An 18,483-nucleotide genomic window follows, 5' to 3' on the forward strand; every position below is an offset into this window, starting at 1 on the left:
CCCAGTCCTAGCCGCCTTCTGATTTCTTGACTATTGTCCCCATTTTGGTTAATGACTGTGCTGAGGTATTGATAATCCTTGACAAGTTCAATGTCCTCATTGTCAACTTTAAAGTTACATAAATCTTCTGTTGTCATTACTTTGGTCTTTTTGACGTTCAGCTGTAGTCCTGTTTTTCTGCTTTCCTCTTTAACTTTCATCAGCATTAGTTTCAAATCATTACATTAGGTTTCTGCTAAGAGTATGGTATCATCTGCATATCTTAAATTATTGATATTTCGCCCTCCAGTTTTCACACCTCCTTCATCTTTGTCCAATCCTGCTTTCTGTATGATATGTTCTGTGTATAGGTTAAACTAACAGGGTGATAAAATACACCCGTCTCACACCCTTTCCAATTGGGAACCGATTAGTTTTTCCATATTCTGTCCTTACAGTAGCCTCTTATCCAGAGTATAGGTTGTGTAACAGGACAATCAGATGCTGTGGCACCCCCATTGCTTTTAAAGCATTCCATAGTTTTTCATGATCTACACAGTGAAAAGCCTTGCTGTAATCTATAAAGCACAGGGTGATTTTCTTCTGAAATTCCTTGGTCCGCTCCATTATCCAACATGATCTTTGGTGCCTCTTCCCTTTCTAAATCCAGCTTGGACATCTGGCATTTATCCCTCCATATATGGTAAGAGCCTTTGTTGTAGAATCTTGAGCATGACTTTACTTGCATGGGATATTAAGGCAATAGTTCAATAATTACTGTATACCCTGGGATCCCCTTTCTTTGGAAGTGGGATATATATTGAACGCTTCCAGTCTGTGGGCCATTGTTTAGTTTTCCATATTTCTTGACAGATGTTTGTCAAAATGTGGACAGATTCAGTCTCAGTAGCTTGTAGCAACTCTATTGGTATGCCATCTGTTCCTAGTGATTTGTTTCTTCCAAGTATTTTACGAGCAGCTTTCACCTCACATTCTAAAATTTCTGGTTCTTCATCATATGGTTCCTCCATGAATGAATCTGTCATCCTTGCATCTCTTTTACAGAGTTCTTCAGTGTATTGCTTCCATCTTCCTTTTATTTCATCTCGGTCAGTCAGTGTGTTCCCCTGTTGATTATTCAACCTCCCTGCTCTTGGTTTAAATTTCCCTTTCATTTCTCGAATCTTTTGGAATAGGGCTCTTGTTCTTCCCTTTTTGTTGTCCTCTTCTATTTCTATACAGTAACTATTGTAATAGTTCTCTTTGTCCCACCATACTAGTCGCTCTATTGTTGCATTTAGGGTTCTGACCATGTTTCTATCTCCTTTTGCTTTTGCTTTCCTTCTCTCTTTAACCATTTTAAGAGTTTCTTCAGTCATCCGTTGAGGTCTTTCTCTCTTTTTAACTAGAGGTATTGTCTTTTTGCATTCTTCCCTGATATGTACAGTAGGGCCCCACTCATACGGCGGGTTATGTTCCGGACCCCCGCTGAAAAGTGAAAACTGCTGAAAAGTGGAACTCATTGAACAGAATGGCGTATGATGCCAGAAAACCACCATAAAAGCAGAACAAGCGCCGTATGAGTGGGGCTTTAGTCTAATTGCGTCTAATTGAGACAGCTGCATTAGCGAAGCGCTGTAAAGCAAAGTGCCGTAAAGCAGGGCCCTACTGTATGTCGATGTATGATATGTATGTCTACCCAGAAGCAAATCCCACTGAGTTAAATGGGACTTACTCCCAGGAAAGTGCATATAGGATTGCAACCTAGACTAGTTTCAGAATGCAGCCCAATAACATCTGTCTTCTCATTCGGTTTAGGTGCTTTATCCATGTCTTGGAGGTTTCCAAAGTACAAAGCTGCTTCCAGAAAGAAACAAGGTATCTAAAATAGACTGATGCAAGCCTGATTCATCTAGGACCTGGATTGCAATATATATATATATATATATATATATATATATATATATATATATATATATATATAATGTTCATAAGACTATCATGATGTGGAATGAGTCTGCCAGTGTGTATTTAAAGCAGTTGGTTCAGTGGATTCATGGATTTCACTAAAATAGTTTCAGGTATACAGACAGTGTTTAAGTAAAGGGATGCCATGGGTCATTCCTGTCCCCATTTGCATGTCATGGTAAACCAAATGATGGCTTACTGGGACTGTGTGAATCTGCAGCCTACTAGAAGGGAGATCACAGTTGCTTTGCTGCTCCCCTGTCTTTTTTCAAACCACAGGAGAAACCTTAACTATAGCTCATGGTTAGAAAGCTTAAGCACAATGCCAGGTCACACTAAGCTAAACCCTGACTTACGTCAGTGCAGCGCAGGAATGAAAAAGGCTGGGGAGGAGCAAAACCATTCCAGACTCCTCTTCAGGAGTCTACTCGTTCACTCGTTCACAAGCTCCCAGTAAACTATAGTTTGGCTTACTGCAACATGTAAACCAGGCAGTAGTCTCTAGCATCAAGAAACCCCTATATCCATGATTGTGTATTCTATGTGTTTAAATTAATTCTGTGCCATGATGATAACCTCAACTTGGTGCCAAGAAAAGCTGGATTTTGCTGCCTATGAAAATGAAGCACAATTGCATTTAGCTCCAAAGTTTGCATAATTTATTTGATCCTCATAATTGTGAGAGTCAATAAAGGGCACTGAATCTCTTCTCTTGGCTTTTCTATGGACCCTCCCCACCTCCCGAGATTTCAGCAGACATTGTCATTTGCTCTTAAAAAATCATAACATTGAAAGCTAAATTCTGCAGACAATACCATACTCTGTAGATTTTCAGTCCTTGGCTGTAGCACTAATACACATAACCATAACTCTGAGGCAACTGTAAACTTTTTCCAAATACTAAGTTTAAAAGGGCAAAGTACACAGACACGTTTATCAACATGAAAACCAGTGCCGTAACTAGCTTTTCATGTGCCCTGTGCAAGGTTTTATCTTTGGGCCGCTTAATATTTTTTTTGGGGGGGGGGAAATAATAATAAAACAAATACGACATAACAATTGTTTATAAATAATTTTTGTGTACACAAGAAATATACAAGATCATTCACATGTATTTATAAATGAAAATAAATATTTTAATTGCACTTTTCTGGCTTTCATTTCAGCAAATTCATTGATTTTCGCTTGTTTATTTTTCTCTTTTGTGCACCCGACAGTTGCTTGAACATTTTTGGACTAGAAAAAAACAAAAATACTATTTTTCACACTGCATGACTATTGGTAAAAATATGAAAAATTTAAAATCGATAAAAAATCTCAAAAAAATTTAAATCATCAAATCTTCTGAAAATTTAAGAGCTTGAGTATTACAATGATAATCTTTTACATACATATGTTCCTATATTTATAATTATTTGCATTCGATGTTATCTTTACTTTAATAATAACGATAATTATGAGCTAAGTTTTTGTATGCCTTATAAATTACATTTCACAGTCACATACATATTTAATTTTTAATTTAATTTAATTTATGTACAATATAAATTTAATAAATTAAAATATCTACCCCGGTATAGAATTGTAGCAAAATAATGTAATATCACTAAATTCAAATAGATGATTTGCCACTTTAACCTTAAAATATATGAACGTATTTTTGAGATTTTTATTATTTAATAAAGCTTACCTACCTGTTTTCACAATAACACATAAACGTGAAAACAAAGTAATTCATTTGTTATCGAATCACAAGTCGAAGTCAGACTAGTTCACAAACAGCGTCAACAATATTTTCAGCTGTGGTCGTTGGGTAAAAAGCGGCATAAACCACGACATAAACATAAACGTAAACATAAACATTTGCTCTCGTCACGCATGTGATGCGTCGATCAGTCCTACGATTCAGTCATTCAGATGTTGGTGAGCAGAGGGCGTCGAGGGCATCCAGGGACTGAGCGGTGCAATGACCAATCGCTAAACCACTAAATAACGCAATGGGCTGCCTGGGCCCACTCGACGCACTCAGTTCACCGACATCTGAACCGCACAGCAGAGCACGTCGGTGAAATTTAAAATTTGAAAATATTATATTTGACAATTTTTTTTTGACAGTTCCACTTCAGGGCCCCCTTCATCCTGGGCCCTGGGCCAGTGCACCTGTTGCACCTGCCTAGTTACGGCACTGATGAAAACTGCCACTATATCATCACAAGTTAACTTTGTAAAACAAAACAAAACACCCATTACAGATCAGCTGGTATGGCTGGACCTTTCTTAGCATGACAACCTACAATCTGCTGATGGGAGGTGGATTTGGCACGTTTACACGGTTAAATAAATTTACACCTATATGCAACAACAACTTGACTCCTGCGCTTGCCCTTCTTTTACCGAGTCCAGGCTGTTCCGACAGGGTTCCATTTTCTGAGACTACATGTCCCAGCATACTCCCATGTGCAATCTGGCGCATTGTGTATTGGGAAATGTAGTCTCCGAGGAGATCCTGCATTGTAGCGCCTATTGCGCATGCGCAAACTCGGGTTGTTTATTTCCCCTTCAGCTGGGCTATGCTGTGTTAGGTGGAAGACGGGGGTGTCCTAGCAACAGACAGAGCTGTTCTTGAGTTGCAGTCTCCGATATCTTTTTCTAGGAAGCAGCAAGAGGAAGGCGGGACGGTCGCCGGTGTTGTTGCTGCCGGGAGATGGTGAAGGGGGCGGGATCTCACAAGGCAAAGCCAGGCGCCCTTTCGGTTTGCTGTGATCAGCTCAGCTTTTTGTCCCGCGGCTTCAATATTTACAAAAGCCTGTGTTATAAACACAAGAATCCCACCTCTTCCTTTCTTCTTGGTGGTGTCTGTCTAGCTGTCCATGCAAGAGGTGGGCAGTGAGAACGTAGGGGGGTAAAGTGAGGAGGGGAGGGTAGAGAGAGGCAATCCTCGACACACGCGCGCACCCCATCACGAACGATGCTTGAGTCCATTCGTGTCACTGGTGAGTATTGCTCTTATTTCTTATCCGTCCAGCTCTTGCAGCTGCTGACATCTTCCATTGCAACAAGGCGGCGTTTGTATGCGTCCACGGTTACGGCAATGAAAAATGAGCCTAAATCCATCAAAGATAACATTGCACTGAAGAGTAATTAAAACGTCCACATTGATGTCCTGACCCACGTGGGGGCTCTTGGCTTAATTGAAAATGTAGCGAGTACGTTTAGCAGCAGTTAAAATTGAATTTCTGTTTTGAACAATACTATTAACATATTTTATTCAGAACAAAGAACCTTTTTGAAAACAAATAACCAGGCAGTTGGGTAAAATGCATTTTGGAGTAACTGATCTTTCAGTTTTTAACCTAGTCTGGCTGAATTTTTTTTTTAAAAAGATGCCATTATGAAAAATTACAGTCCAATTATTTTGTGATAGGATTTTCAGAACTGCAGTTAGGATTTCATTTTTTCCATAAATATTTATGCACATTCTTTTCACAACTTTTCGAGCTTAGTTCTGCCAATATATATTTGTCACAGTATCAAATGAGATCTAAGTGTTTTATTGTCTGACCATAAAAGTCAATAGTAGTGGTCTCATAGAATCAGGTGAATGAATGAATGTTTATTTCGGTCCATGACCAGCAAGAATCAGGTGAAACTAGATGATGGATGATCCTACATTTCAAGGAGTTTCTTGAATGGTAATGGTTGCTTACTGTTCATTCTAGTGTGCTGTACCTCTTCTTTCAGTTAAAAAATTGACAGATGAATTGATAATGAAATCTCAGTAATATTGAAGGTACTTTCCTTCTGAATTATGCTTTCATCTTGATTACTGTAATTTGTCAGGAGTCCACACAGAATATTAAAGTTGAAAAAAAGAACAATGTAGACAGAGACTGCTAGTTGATTTTAAAAAGTGTGGGGCTGTAATTTTTTTCTACAGAAAAGAGTATTACTTGAGTCATTATAGAGCGAGAATTATAGTGGTAGAGAGATCATAAGCTATTAATATAGTTGCAATAACTTGTTTTGATTTATACCATGTAAATACAAGCTTTTAGTGTTTTTTTAAGGCACCAAAAAGTCCACATTGTTTCTCAAATATTTCTTTCCGAAGCTATTTTGATCAAGTAGGAACAGATGCAATGTGTTAATAGCGCGTTTTGAGAGGATGTCATTATGATAATTTCAATAATCTTCCTGCTGGGAGGAAAGGCAGGACATAAATCTATCAATCAATCAATAATCAATCAATCACTGAAATGATTACATTTACAGGATAGCTTTTAATTTTTTTAAAAAAATTCTTACATTTGTATCACACCTTTCCTCCAAGGATCTCAAAGTGGTGCATGTGGTTTTCCCCTCCCCATGTTATATCCTCATAACAATCCTGTGAGGTAGCTTAGGCTGAGAGACAGTGAGTGGCCCATGATCACCCAGTGAGCTTCATGGCTGAGTGGGGATTCAAGCTGTGGTCTTCCAGGTCATCGTCCAACATCTTAACCATTATGCCACACTGGCTTTCACTGGCTTTTGATTGGTAGTGCTATAAAAATATAACAGTGCTGAAAATTCCAGCACTTGGGATCAAAAATACCCCAAATTCATATATCTTCCATAACTGAAAAATGGAAATGGACTTGCCTTCAAGTCGATCCCGACTTATGGTGACCCCATGAATAGGGTTTTCATGGTAAGCGGTATTCAGAGGTGGTTTACCATTGCCTTCCTCTGAGGCTGAGAGGTAGTGACTGGTCCAAGTTCACCCAGTGAGCTTCATGGCTGTGTGGGGATTCGAACTCTGGTCTCCCAGGTCGTAGTCCAACACCTTGACCACTACACCACACCTACACCACACTGGCTCTCCATAACTAACTTCCACAACTAGACATCATTTAATTAGTTACTGATTTTAGCCTAATCTGCCACAGCTTCTGGGTTTTAAAAAACAAGTTTCTAGCCCTCATAGGTTTGACAACATTGAGATATTTTATGTTTAAAAATCCAGCTTTCCAAGGGTTTTATGTACCTCCTCATGTCATCCAGCCCACAAAGAACAGCACAAGAGCATACTGGGGAAAAAGAGAGGTGAAACTGGAAAAAATTCTAAAAGGAGGAGAGACACAGCCTTGATCTACATTTACACACTATTCAGAAACTGTTGTATTGTCATGTTTAACTAAGGTCCTGTCTGCCAACAAAAGGCAAGAGGATTTAAACAAAAACCCACTAACCCTTTTATCTTTACCTTGAAGTGAGCGGGTATAAATACCTCTAATTCTTTCTGGGGAGTCGACAAACAAGGTTGTTGTCAATGTAGCTTTAAAGAAGCCAAAAAGTTCCTGCTGATACTCGTTGAATAAAGTTCTTGTGCAATTGCATCTTTATTCCCCTACTTGATTGTGTTGGTTTTCTGAGATCCAATTTAACTGGCATAAAATTACAAATTACAGTTGTGTTGTTTTTGTCTGGATAGAAATGAAGTCTTCTGGAAATTCCCAACTCCGACAGTGCTCTTCTAACAGACTTCCTTTTAAAATCCAGCCTTTAACCAGGTTCACCAATACCTTTAAATTTGGGTGTTGGAATGTGAGTAAGTGGCTTTGTCTGGACATCATAGTATAGCATAGCTTAGCGTGATGAGAATATGCCCCAATTAACCTTACTTCTCCCTCCTCCACTGATGTAACTGTGAGGAGTTTGGAAGGTTTTGCTTCGATTTTTGCTTAACCACAGTTTGTTGTGACACCTCTGCCGACCAATGGTGGTTAATCTTAGCTGTGCTTTGTTTTTGTCACCTTGAAACCATGCATTGGGGAATCCAGCTTGCTTGAACAAAGCTTAGTTAACATTAACCACAGTTTGTTGGCACAGGTATCACAACAAGCCGTGGTTAAGCAGAAACAGAAGTGAAACCTTCTCTACTCCTCCTTGCAGCCATGCCAGAGGGGAGGGGGGGAGTATGTGAGCCTTAAGCATGATATATCTTACCCTCATCACACAAAACTATGGCTTATCATGGTGTAGTTGTTTTCCAGGAATATTCTTGGAAGCTAGTGTGGCATAAAATGAAAGCCTAGCCTTGTGAGTTCAGCTAGTGACTTTTGGGAGAATCTTCTGAGGTCAGTGATATTAGTTACCCACTGTTCTTCATTTTATTGTTTCATGAGGGATGTAGAGGCATGTTTCTCGGATAATTTGACATAGTTATAGCACAATCCAAGGAATGCTTATTCAGAAGTAAATCCAACTGAATTCAAATTAGCTTAGTCCTGGGTAAATGTGAATAGGATTGCAGCCTATGTTTGTAGTCCTATGGATCCTTACTTGGGAGAAGGAGCAATAAACTTAGTAGAACTTACTTTACAATGAACGTGCATTGGATTGGGCTGTTCAGTTGGTCACTGTGCTTGTCACAAGCCTTTGCCATAAGGCCACTGTAACAGAAATCAAACCATGACTTTTCAAAGAATAACAGTAACCATGCTCACTGGTATCTAAATAGGTGGTTATGAACCCACCCACCCATCCTCCAAAACAACAGGCAACACCTTCCTGCATGTACAACTCAGCTGAAGTTAGTCTCCCTCCCTCCACTAAAAATAGTATTCCCACAGAGAACTCTAATCTTCTAGCTGTAATGCTAAGTACAACTTACCTCATAGCCAATCATCATCCCATGAGGAGTTTTCGTGTCCATGTTTGTGACAGCAGATAGTGCAGACCTGGAGGCTTCCCAACGGCCATCTGTAGAGTAAGCCATTCTAAAGAATGGCATTGGCATTTCGTGGCATCTCTGTTGTCAGTTGTGTGCGCTGGCTCTTGTCCTTTAACAGTATAATGATGTCAGGTAAATATGCCGACATTCTTGAGTGTTCACGCATTCATAGAAACCCAAGAGTGCAGTACTCCATTGTTTCCTGCCGGTATTTTGAATCTCCTTGAAATGTGGATTAAGTTTAGGAATGAAAGGAGATGTCTTAACTGGCTAGCCACCAATTGTTTACTTAAGTAGTAAATGCTTTTTTCCTTATCTAATTGTTTGGTGTTATTTTTTTTCAAAAAAAATTGCAACTGTCAGCAAAGACAATGAGCATAAAATAATGTTTGTATTGCAAGTTTGTTTGACTCAAGTGCCCCTAATTGGTTCTTTGGAACCCATTCCTTTCATAACTACAGATCTTTCATGAAGAGGAGACGAAGAAGTGTCTTAAAAATGCCTCATGTCTTTAAAACCCGAATGTTGGCAAAGCAGCTTGAAGTGAGGCAGGACCTGCATATACCCTTATGCACACTAGAAATAATAATCATGCTAACTTGTTAGAAATATTTCTACATCAAGCAGTTTCCCTTTAAGGCCTGGTATTGCCTGTACTTTGGTTGTGTTCAGACACAATGCTAAACCATGGTTCAGCATTATGAGAGTGCTCATGAGAAAATCGGAAGCTTCTGCTTCCATTTTAGTTTAACCTGAGATTAGCATGTTGTCCAAACCCTAATTAAACTGTGGCAAATCTTAACTATGGTTAATGAAGACACAAGCCAGCTTCATAAACTGGTTTGAAGTTAGCTTGTTTTCACTAACCATAGTTAAGATTTACCAGAGGTTATATGGATTTGGGGGACATAGCAAGCAGCAGTTAATTTCAAAGAGAAGCAAAAGCTTCAGAGCTCCTTCTTGCAGCCACACTAGAGGGAGAGAGGGGAGCATGTGAGCTTTAGGCTCACTGCAGCTTGTTCTCAAAAAGCTAAAGTATGGTTTATAATGGGGTGGGGCAGTATATGTTAAATGATTCTTAATAATAACCATTTATATAGCCCCACCAATATACGTTGCTAAGCAAAGTAGATTCTTGCTCAAAGGACATTACACATTCATAATGTCAACAGAGAGAGAAATAATACTGGAGGTGAGTGAAGGAGGCAGGAGTACCCTTACATATATGCAGAGTGCACTTTCTCAACAGTAAATAATCACAGCCTTCACTACATACCCACCATTAGGAAGGAGGGATTTTAAGGTGAGTAGGCTTGAGCTTGGCATGTTCTGCCTGCTGTAGGATTGTGAAGAAAGCCAGTGGCTGGCTCATTGAAAATGTTTTCTGAGCCATCACTCCCCCTCAGATACAGAGCAGGGGTTATACTTTCTGTTTTAGTTTAAAATAGCTCTATAGCACATTCTCTCATTTGAACATATCTTTCCACTTATTTTTCAGGAATGTGTCGTCTTGTGTGCCTTGAATAGCAGGAAGTCACAGCTCAGATGGCATGCAAAATCATACTTTAATGTGACGTGAGTGAGCCATTGTGGCTCATGCAATTCCTCTGTTCTCCTAGTCCGGCACAGCCACAAGGAGGATTTTAGAAGGTTTCACTTCCATTTTTGCTTAAACACAGATTGTCATGGCATGTGGATTGACCAATAGTAGCTAATGTAAACTGTGGTTTGTAAAAAAACAAGCCAACTTCCGACCATGAGCTATTAAGCTGGCGTGTTTTAACAAACCTTAGTTAACATTAACCACAGTTTAGGGTTTGGACAAAATAGCAGACGAGGGGAGACCACGTGAACCCAAAGTTTGATGAGAACAAGCCACGGCATGTTAAACTATGGTTTAGCATACCTTCCCAACATGATCTTCATCTGCTTGTAGAAGTTGAGAAATGGCCCTTACAGGGCAATTCTATTCATGTTTTCTCAGAAGTAAGTACCATTGGGCTCTATTGGACTTATTCTCAAGTTAGAGTGCATAGGATTGTCCTATTAGTTCACCAAAGGGTATTTTGATGGCATTGTCCTCAGGAGATTTTTCCTGATGATTGCTAGAATAGCAGTTTGCCAAAGCTTCCGGTACATGCTGATGCAAAACACGCTAGATAAGCACTTTTGGGCTTATGCTGATTAAAATGACCAAATCAGACTTGAACTGTTTGCCTTATGATGCTTTGCCAAGCACAAAAAGAAAGTTTCTAAAATTGGCCATAAAGCCAAACTAATCTTGCACATCATCTTTATATGAGACGAAGGAAGAGATTTAGTATGGCTTACTCTATCCTTGCAATGTCTGCAGGAAATATGAATGCAAAATACCGCTTTTCCTCCCCACTTCCCACCCCACTCTCCTGAAATATTCTACCGTATGCATTGCATACAATAGCATGACACCCTAATCTTATACTCTTTGTATTGGTGACTTCAACAGCACTTAAAGGCAAAAATTTAGGTGTGCAAAGTAATTATAACAAGGTCACAGGGACAAAAGTTTTCTCAGTGCTTGCGTTTGTTGAGAGAACAGAATTTAACTCAAACATCAAAAACACCATCTTATTCCATGAAGGTTTTGCTTTTGGTTTATGCATTCTCTAATTTCATTCAGTGAGAACAGAATAGTCAATTCAGCTGGAGCTTGTATGTGGGCCTAGTCTAAAGTAGCGTTTCTCAAACTTTTCAAACTCTACTTCCCCTCTCTGAATGCTCTCTACTTTCTCCCCCACCCCACAAAAAGAAGGATCCGAAAAGCTGCACAGGGAGTTCCACACATGTATTGAGAGAACAGTCCTATATGCTTAACTGGCAGTAAGCGCCATTGACCTTAAGAGGACATACTTTTGAGTAGGCATGCATAGCTTAGCAGTGTATGGCTTCCAAGGGCTTCTCTTTTATCTGCAGCTCCTCCTCAAACCACTCTAAAATATGCTCTGGAAAGTTGCTTGCTCTGAATGGATTGGCACTCTTTTCTAATAATAATAATAATAATAATAATAATAATAATAATAATAATTTTATTTATTGGTCGCCAATCTGTCCAGGTTAGTGGACACTCTAGGCGACTTACACTAGCTAAAAGCTATACATAATATACAATATACAAAAACAATCTACAGTCCTAACAATTTAAAACCAATTTCCAGTTAAAACATCATAAAATTAATCCTCCTCAATCCCATAGGCCTGCCTGAATAGCCAGGTTTTTAAGGCTCGACGAAAACCTATCAGGGAGGGAGCATGTCGGAGATCATACGGAAGGGAATTCCAGAGGGTGGGGGCCACAATTGAAAATGCCCTCTCTCTGGTCCGCACCAGCCTAGCTGTTTTAGCCGGTGGGACCGAGAGAAGGTCTTGAGAGGCTGATCTTGTGAGGCGGCATATTTGGTGATTCTGGAGGCGCTCCTTCAGATAAACTGGGCCGAAACCGTATAGGGTTTTAAAGGTTAACACGAACACCTTGAATCGGGCCCAGTAAACAACTGGTAACCAGTGAAGATCTATTAATACTGGAGTAATGTGATCACGGCGACGGCTGCGCTTGATCAAGCGCGCCGCCGCATTCTGTACCAGCTGTAATTTCCGGACCGTTTTCAAGGGTAACCCCACGTAGAGCGCATTACAGTAGTCTAAGCGAGAGGAGACCAGGGCATGTATCACCTGTGGGAGCAGATGAACAGGGAGGTAGGGTCGCAGCCTCTGTATCAGATGTAATTGATACCAAGCTGCCTCACTCACCGCTGAAACCTGAGCCTCCGTGGACAGCTGGGAGTCAAGAATGACCCCGAGGCTGCGGACCTGGTCCTTCAGGGGTAACCTCACCCCATTAAGTATCAGGTCTATAATATCCAACCTTCCTCTGTCTCCCACAAGTAACACCTCGGTCTTATCAGGATTCAGCTTCAGTCTGTTCTCTCCCATCCAACCACTTACGGACTCCAGGCACTTGGACATGGTATCCACAGCCAACTCTGGTGAAGATTTAAATGAGAGATAGAGCTGCACCAGAATCTGTTGCAGAGAGTAGGCAAGCCACAGTAGTACTGGTGGTGGCAGAAGGGGTATTTTGTCCTCTTCCTTGCTGCCCAACTTAAAACTGCTCTGGCAACAGCTCATCTACTGATGGCCAAGCTGACAATTCTACATACCCCCCTCCAACTGGAGGGCATCCCACAGTTTTAGAAGCACTGCCTGGACTAGGTTTCTTTTGATAATAGTGTACACAGGTTAGAGTTTTTTAAAATATTAAGCAGTTTGGAGATGCTTTGAAAATAAATAAAATAAAAAATAATAATTATTCTATGACAGCCTGTTCAGCATTTTTGAAAAGATCTGTGCCCTGTTGCTATATTGTCATCATCAAGCCTAGGATTAGGTGTTGACCACAGGCAACCCATGAGTCCTTTGAACGACAATCAGTGGCTTCTGTTTCTGGCCCCTCTGTACAGCAGCTGTTGCCCTGTCTTTAAAAAAGAAAATCACCACCAAGAGGCAAAAAGGAGATAAGACTCCTCTTCAGCCATCAACTGTTAGAAATAGAAAACCTGAATGTCAGTCTGGGTCAATGTGCTGTTATATGGCTGTTGCATGGTTCCATCTCAGTTCTTTAAATAGACTATAGAGAAGGAGCAAACTGGGTAAAAAGTATGTGAGACATGATTGTGTAGTATGGAGGACTTCATGATATAAATATAGAATGCAGTAGATTTAGAGCAGCCAAACTGCTCTAAAAGTGCCGTCCCTGTGATCAGTCCAAACGTATATTTCCTCTTCAGGGTCAAGCTTGGAGAAAATGAATAGTTCTGAAAGTTTAAAGCAGAATCCATGCATGCATGGCACTGATTGTCTCTTGTTTCCCATCCCATCACCTTCCAGTAAAGATCACTAAGATCCCTCCCTCTCCACGCTCTAGAGATGTTTCCTTTTAAAAATGTTTAATCATAGACAAATGGATGAACATCCATGCAATGCTTAAAAAAAGTTTGTTTTTTTAAAAGGTGGACCCTAAAGTATGAGAGTGAGGGGAACAACAGTGCTGAGCTAGTGCTGGATCCTGTGGCTTGTCAGCTTGTCATTTCATTGTGGAGCTGGGGTCTTCCTGTGGTTAAGACACACATGGTGACTTTCCCTTTACCCTGAAAGGGGGCATTGCTAGTCATCTAGGGCTTTGGCAAGTTACTCTTTGTATCTAGTTAATTGTGGTGGTGGTTGCAGATAAAGAGAAACAGAACAGGTAAGTTGATAGCTTTTTGATGGAGCAAGCTTTGTCAGGATAGGAATAAACAGGCTTTCTGTTTTCACATAACAGAATTATACAGCCACGAGAGTGGATTTTTCACATTCCGCAATGTTAAATTGAAAATGCCCCCCATGCCATTCTGATGCTTCCCATAAGGTCATTTCAAAACAAAACCTCACAAAACTTACAGTCCTGAACTCAGAAACGCTTGCTTAACAACACTCTTAATTTTCATGTCGATCCACAAAACAGTCAGAGACAATCAAGAGTTCAAAGTCTAAAAAGAGAGAGAAAAACCCCAGAGCCCTTTTGGACTTTTCTCTCTCAGAGTTCTCATAATCTGTTCAAATTAATTAAAAATCACCCATGTTTACAGAGTACCTGTAATCCTAATACTGACCTTGCCCCATACTCTGACCTTCATCTTCTGCAGTTTAAAAGTTTAAAAAATGTGTGCCTGATTTTTAATTAATTTAAGAAATTTTGGCTGGAACCCTATGATAACAATCGGGCATGCTCAGTAAGAACCAACTGTCAGAGTTCTAAAAGCCAGACTCACAGCTGCTAGTCTTGGCTAATCAAGGGGCCACACCCACACCAGACTTTGATTTCACTTGAGACAGTCATGGCTTCCCTCAGAGAATCCTGGGAAGTGTAGTTTGTGAAGGGTGCTGAGAGGAGACTCCTGTTCCACTGAGAGAGCTCCAGCAGCCAGACTGGTTTAACAGTCAGTCACTCTGACTGAACGTCTGTGAGGGGAACAGGGCTTCAACTCTCAGCACCCTTCACTAACTACACTTCCCAGGATTGTTTGAGAGAAGCCATGATTGTCCAAAATGAAATAGAGGCCTGGTGTGCATGTGGCCAGGGACATCTTTGGTTTAAATTTGGCTGGGATGTGCCTTCTGTAGAATAAAAAGGTGGGGGAAACGCTGAAAAGCAATGATACTGTTCACAATGTTTTCCTTTTAGAAAGGAAAGGGGCTTCCCTTCTGCCCAGTGCCCATCCACCCAATCTCCTCCCCCTCTCTGCCCCCTCCCTGCCCCTCCCCCAGGTCAGTGTTGGACTATCACCTGGGAGACCAGGGTTTGAATCCCCACACAGCCATGAAGCTCACTGGGTGACCTTGGGCCAGTCACTGCCTCTCAGCCTCAGAGGAAGGCAGTGGTAAAACCACCTCTGAATACCGTTTACCATAAAAACCCTATTCATGGAGTCAACATAAGTCAGGATTGACTTGAAGGCAATCAGTTTCCATTTTCAGACATGATTGCACAGAAATAAATCCCATTGAACTCAAAAAGTATGCAAACAATCAAACTCACCCTCCCTTCTCCCTCCTATCCCCTCCCTGTTGCCCCTTCCCTCCCCCTTCCATTGCCCCTCCCTCCCCATCCCCTTCCAATACCCTCCTTCCACTTCCCCATCCTCCCCCTCCCCTTGCTCCTCCCCATGGTCAGTTTTACCTATATTAAGCATGATTGCACGGAAGTAAATACCATTGAACTTTATAAGCATGCAAATGATCAAACCTCCCCTCCCCCTTCCTTTGCACTCCTCCAATACACTCCTTCCCTCTCCCCCTCCCCATGGTCAGTTTTTCCTATCCTAACCATGATTGCATAGGAGTAAATCCCGTTGAACTCAATAAGCATGCAAATGATCAGACCTGCTTTTCCCCTCCTTCCCCTCTCTCCCTTCCTCTTCCCCTCCCCTCTTCTTTCTTCCTCCTCCCCTGCCCACTCCAGCCCTCCTTCCCTCCCCCCCTGGTCAGTTTTACCTATTATAAGCATGATTGCACGGGAGTAAATCACACTGAATTCAATAAACATGCAAATGATCAAACCTGTCATTCTCCCCTCCCCCTCCTGCCTGCTCCCATCCCAGTCCTCCCCTCTGCCTTTCCTCCCTTCCCTCTTCCTCCTTTCCACATCCCCTGTGGTCTGTTTCACCTATCCTAAGCATGATTGCAGGGGAGTAAATCCCACTCAACTCAATAAGCATGCAAATGAACAATCCATTCTCAGCAAACTTGCACAGGATCCCATTTCTTACCTCCCGGATTAAAAAGCAGGGAAATTCACTAATAGGCAAAAAACCTTGCGGTTTAAGAATGTATCCATAGCCCACAGCTATTTCTATCAAACTTTTAAAAGTAGGGAAATTGGGCAGCTATAGTGAATGCACCGGGGAGCAGGAGACCTGAACTCCTCTCTGAGATATTGTACTGCCCTACAAATTGGTCAAAATGCAAAGACAATTTGGGTTGGTCTTTCACAGTCCAATCCACTTCCTGTGTAGCTTGCAAGAATTTGGTAACGTGCCTCTGAGCATATGGTGAATGGTGGCAACACCTGCAATCAGCCCAAATAATAAAAAGAAGACATGTGCTGTGCTGATCTTGTTTTAGCAGGGAGGAAGCAACATTATTAAGACAGTTGATATAGTTCAGATGGTCACTTTAAATATGTCTGATTTATTTTGCAATTTTAGTGACGTTTCCTATGGGAAATCATTTTCTTTTGTTTCTATTTCTGTGAGTATGTGACGTACAGCAACACTTTGCAAAATGTACACTAAAAAAACTCCAAACATAATTGTGGAATAATGGCACTGACTTCTGCAGAATAGTCTCCAGTGGACCTCAGGAGTGTCTCAATTTGCACAAGATAAAACAGTGGGAGGTGAAATATATTCTAGCAAAATTCTAGGTGTGCTCTATGTTTTTAACTGACCGTGCCCACCTTGCCTTAAAAAAAGTGGTTTAAACATAACAGGCTGAAATCATGCATCCTTTCTTTTCCAACAGCTAGAGTCATTGCTGAAGTAGCAACATATTGGAATCAGTCTGATTTTACATCAAACTGCAGTTTCAGATTCAACTGTTAGTGCACCCATAATAAAAACAGAACATAACCTCCAATTTGAAACACAAAAAGCTGTCTTCACCATCATATGACATTGACCAATAAAAAGGCTTTGAAATTAATAAAAAATAAATTTGACACAGATTTCTAGGATGAATAATGAGGGAAATAAAATTTTCTCGTTTGGATTCTCTGTAGAAACATTAGCAACACAGGAAAGAAGCAAAGTAAGAAGAACACCAACAAACATACAAGAATATAATCATCTTTGGAGATGGCAGGTGTTGCCACCACTCACCATATGCTCAGAGGCACGTTACCATATTCTTGCAAGCTACACAGGAAGTGGATTGGACTGTGAAAGACCAACCCAAATTGTCTTTGCATTTTGACCAATTTGTAGGTCAGTACAATATCTCAGAGAGGAGGTCAGTCTCCTGCTCCCCTGGTGCATTCACTATTGCTGCCCAATTTCCCTGCTTTTTAAAGTTGGATAGAAATATCTGCGGGCTATAGGTACATTCTTAAACCGCAAGGTTTTTTGCCTATTAGTGAATACTTCATTAGGCAAGTCAAGAGTTCTAATCAATTTACCTTGATATCAGGAATGGGCCTTCAATGAATTGATTCTAAAGTACACTGCTTGGATCCAATTTGGGAGCTGTGAGCTCATATACAACCATAATAATAAACATTATATTCAGGGAAAAAGGGGGGGGAGGGATGTCAACTTCCTTTTTAAAAGTTTCAAGAATAACCGCAATTTGCTCAACTGTTTTATTTAGCAAATGCAAGTGGGGAAACTACTTGCATACAATAGCCTGAAGAAGCAGGAACTGCCAGCTCAGTTTTGAAATGAATCTACTGCCGGAATGGGTAGGATAGCGAGTCCTTTCCTCATTCCCTTAAACCCCATTGAAAGGAAATGTTTAGTGCAGAGCATTCTTTCTACATAGATCCTAGATGCAAATAAAGTTACAATTTTATGACTGTTCCAGTAAAATGGTAGAGCAATTTTGCTTTGCTTTCTCTGGTCCCATCATTTAAAGCAGTATCATACCCCTTTAAACAGTCATGGCTTCCCGCAAAGCACCCTGGAAATTGTAGCTTCTTAAGGGTGCTGAGAATTGGAGACCCCTAGTCCTTTCACAGAGCTACAATTCCTACTGTTCCCTGGGAAGAGGGGTTGACTATTAAACTACTCTGGGAGCTGGAGCCCTATGAGGGGAATATGAGTCTCCTAACAACTCTCAGCACCCTTAATAAACTATAGTTCTCAGGATTGTTTAAAGGGGTATGATACTGCTTTGAATGTACAATACAGATGGGGCCTCTCTCTTTTACACACGCACGCACGTGCGATGCTTATGGCAATTCAGTGATACTCTGTATCATGGAGAAACACTTCCTAGCTTGAAGGCATTGGAGCTTTTCTTTTAAAGTCCTGTATTCATGAAGGGCGCTTTCAGTCTCAAAAGCTGGGTCTTACCACAGGTGAATCCAGTCTTTTGTTTGTGCACAATCTATCACTGATGATTGCGTATAGAGGTGCCACGGTCCAAGCTCTTAGAAAAGTGCATTTTTATATATATTAAGATTGCCTTTGCGTATTTCTGTGCCTGCATTCAAACTCCATGTTCCTTGTTGAATACTCTCCTGTTAAAAT

At 40.8% G+C, this 18,483-nt stretch overlaps 1 protein-coding gene across 4 annotated transcripts in view; it reads left to right on the forward strand.

The window, feature by feature from the left end:
* MATCAP2 (microtubule associated tyrosine carboxypeptidase 2) overlaps positions 1 to 18,483 on the forward strand; it is a 98,129-nt gene that overhangs the window by 10,238 nt on the left and 69,408 nt on the right. For 3 of the 4 annotated variants that reach the window (XR_009758236.1, XR_009758237.1, XM_061587608.1), the window contains exon 2: positions 1,798 to 1,857. Coding sequence is in view for 2 of the 4 variants with exons in the window: in XM_061587608.1 (XP_061443592.1) it covers positions 1,809 to 1,857 (49 nt within the window). In the remaining 2 variants the exon portion in view is untranslated. Of the gene's footprint in view, positions 1 to 1,797; positions 1,858 to 4,472; positions 4,941 to 18,483 lie in introns of those variants that run through there. The other variant, XM_061587607.1, reaches the window with a different exon arrangement.

This window comes from Rhineura floridana, chromosome 10, assembly GCF_030035675.1.
Source record: "Rhineura floridana isolate rRhiFlo1 chromosome 10, rRhiFlo1.hap2, whole genome shotgun sequence".
NCBI lineage: Eukaryota > Metazoa > Chordata > Lepidosauria > Squamata > Rhineuridae > Rhineura > Rhineura floridana.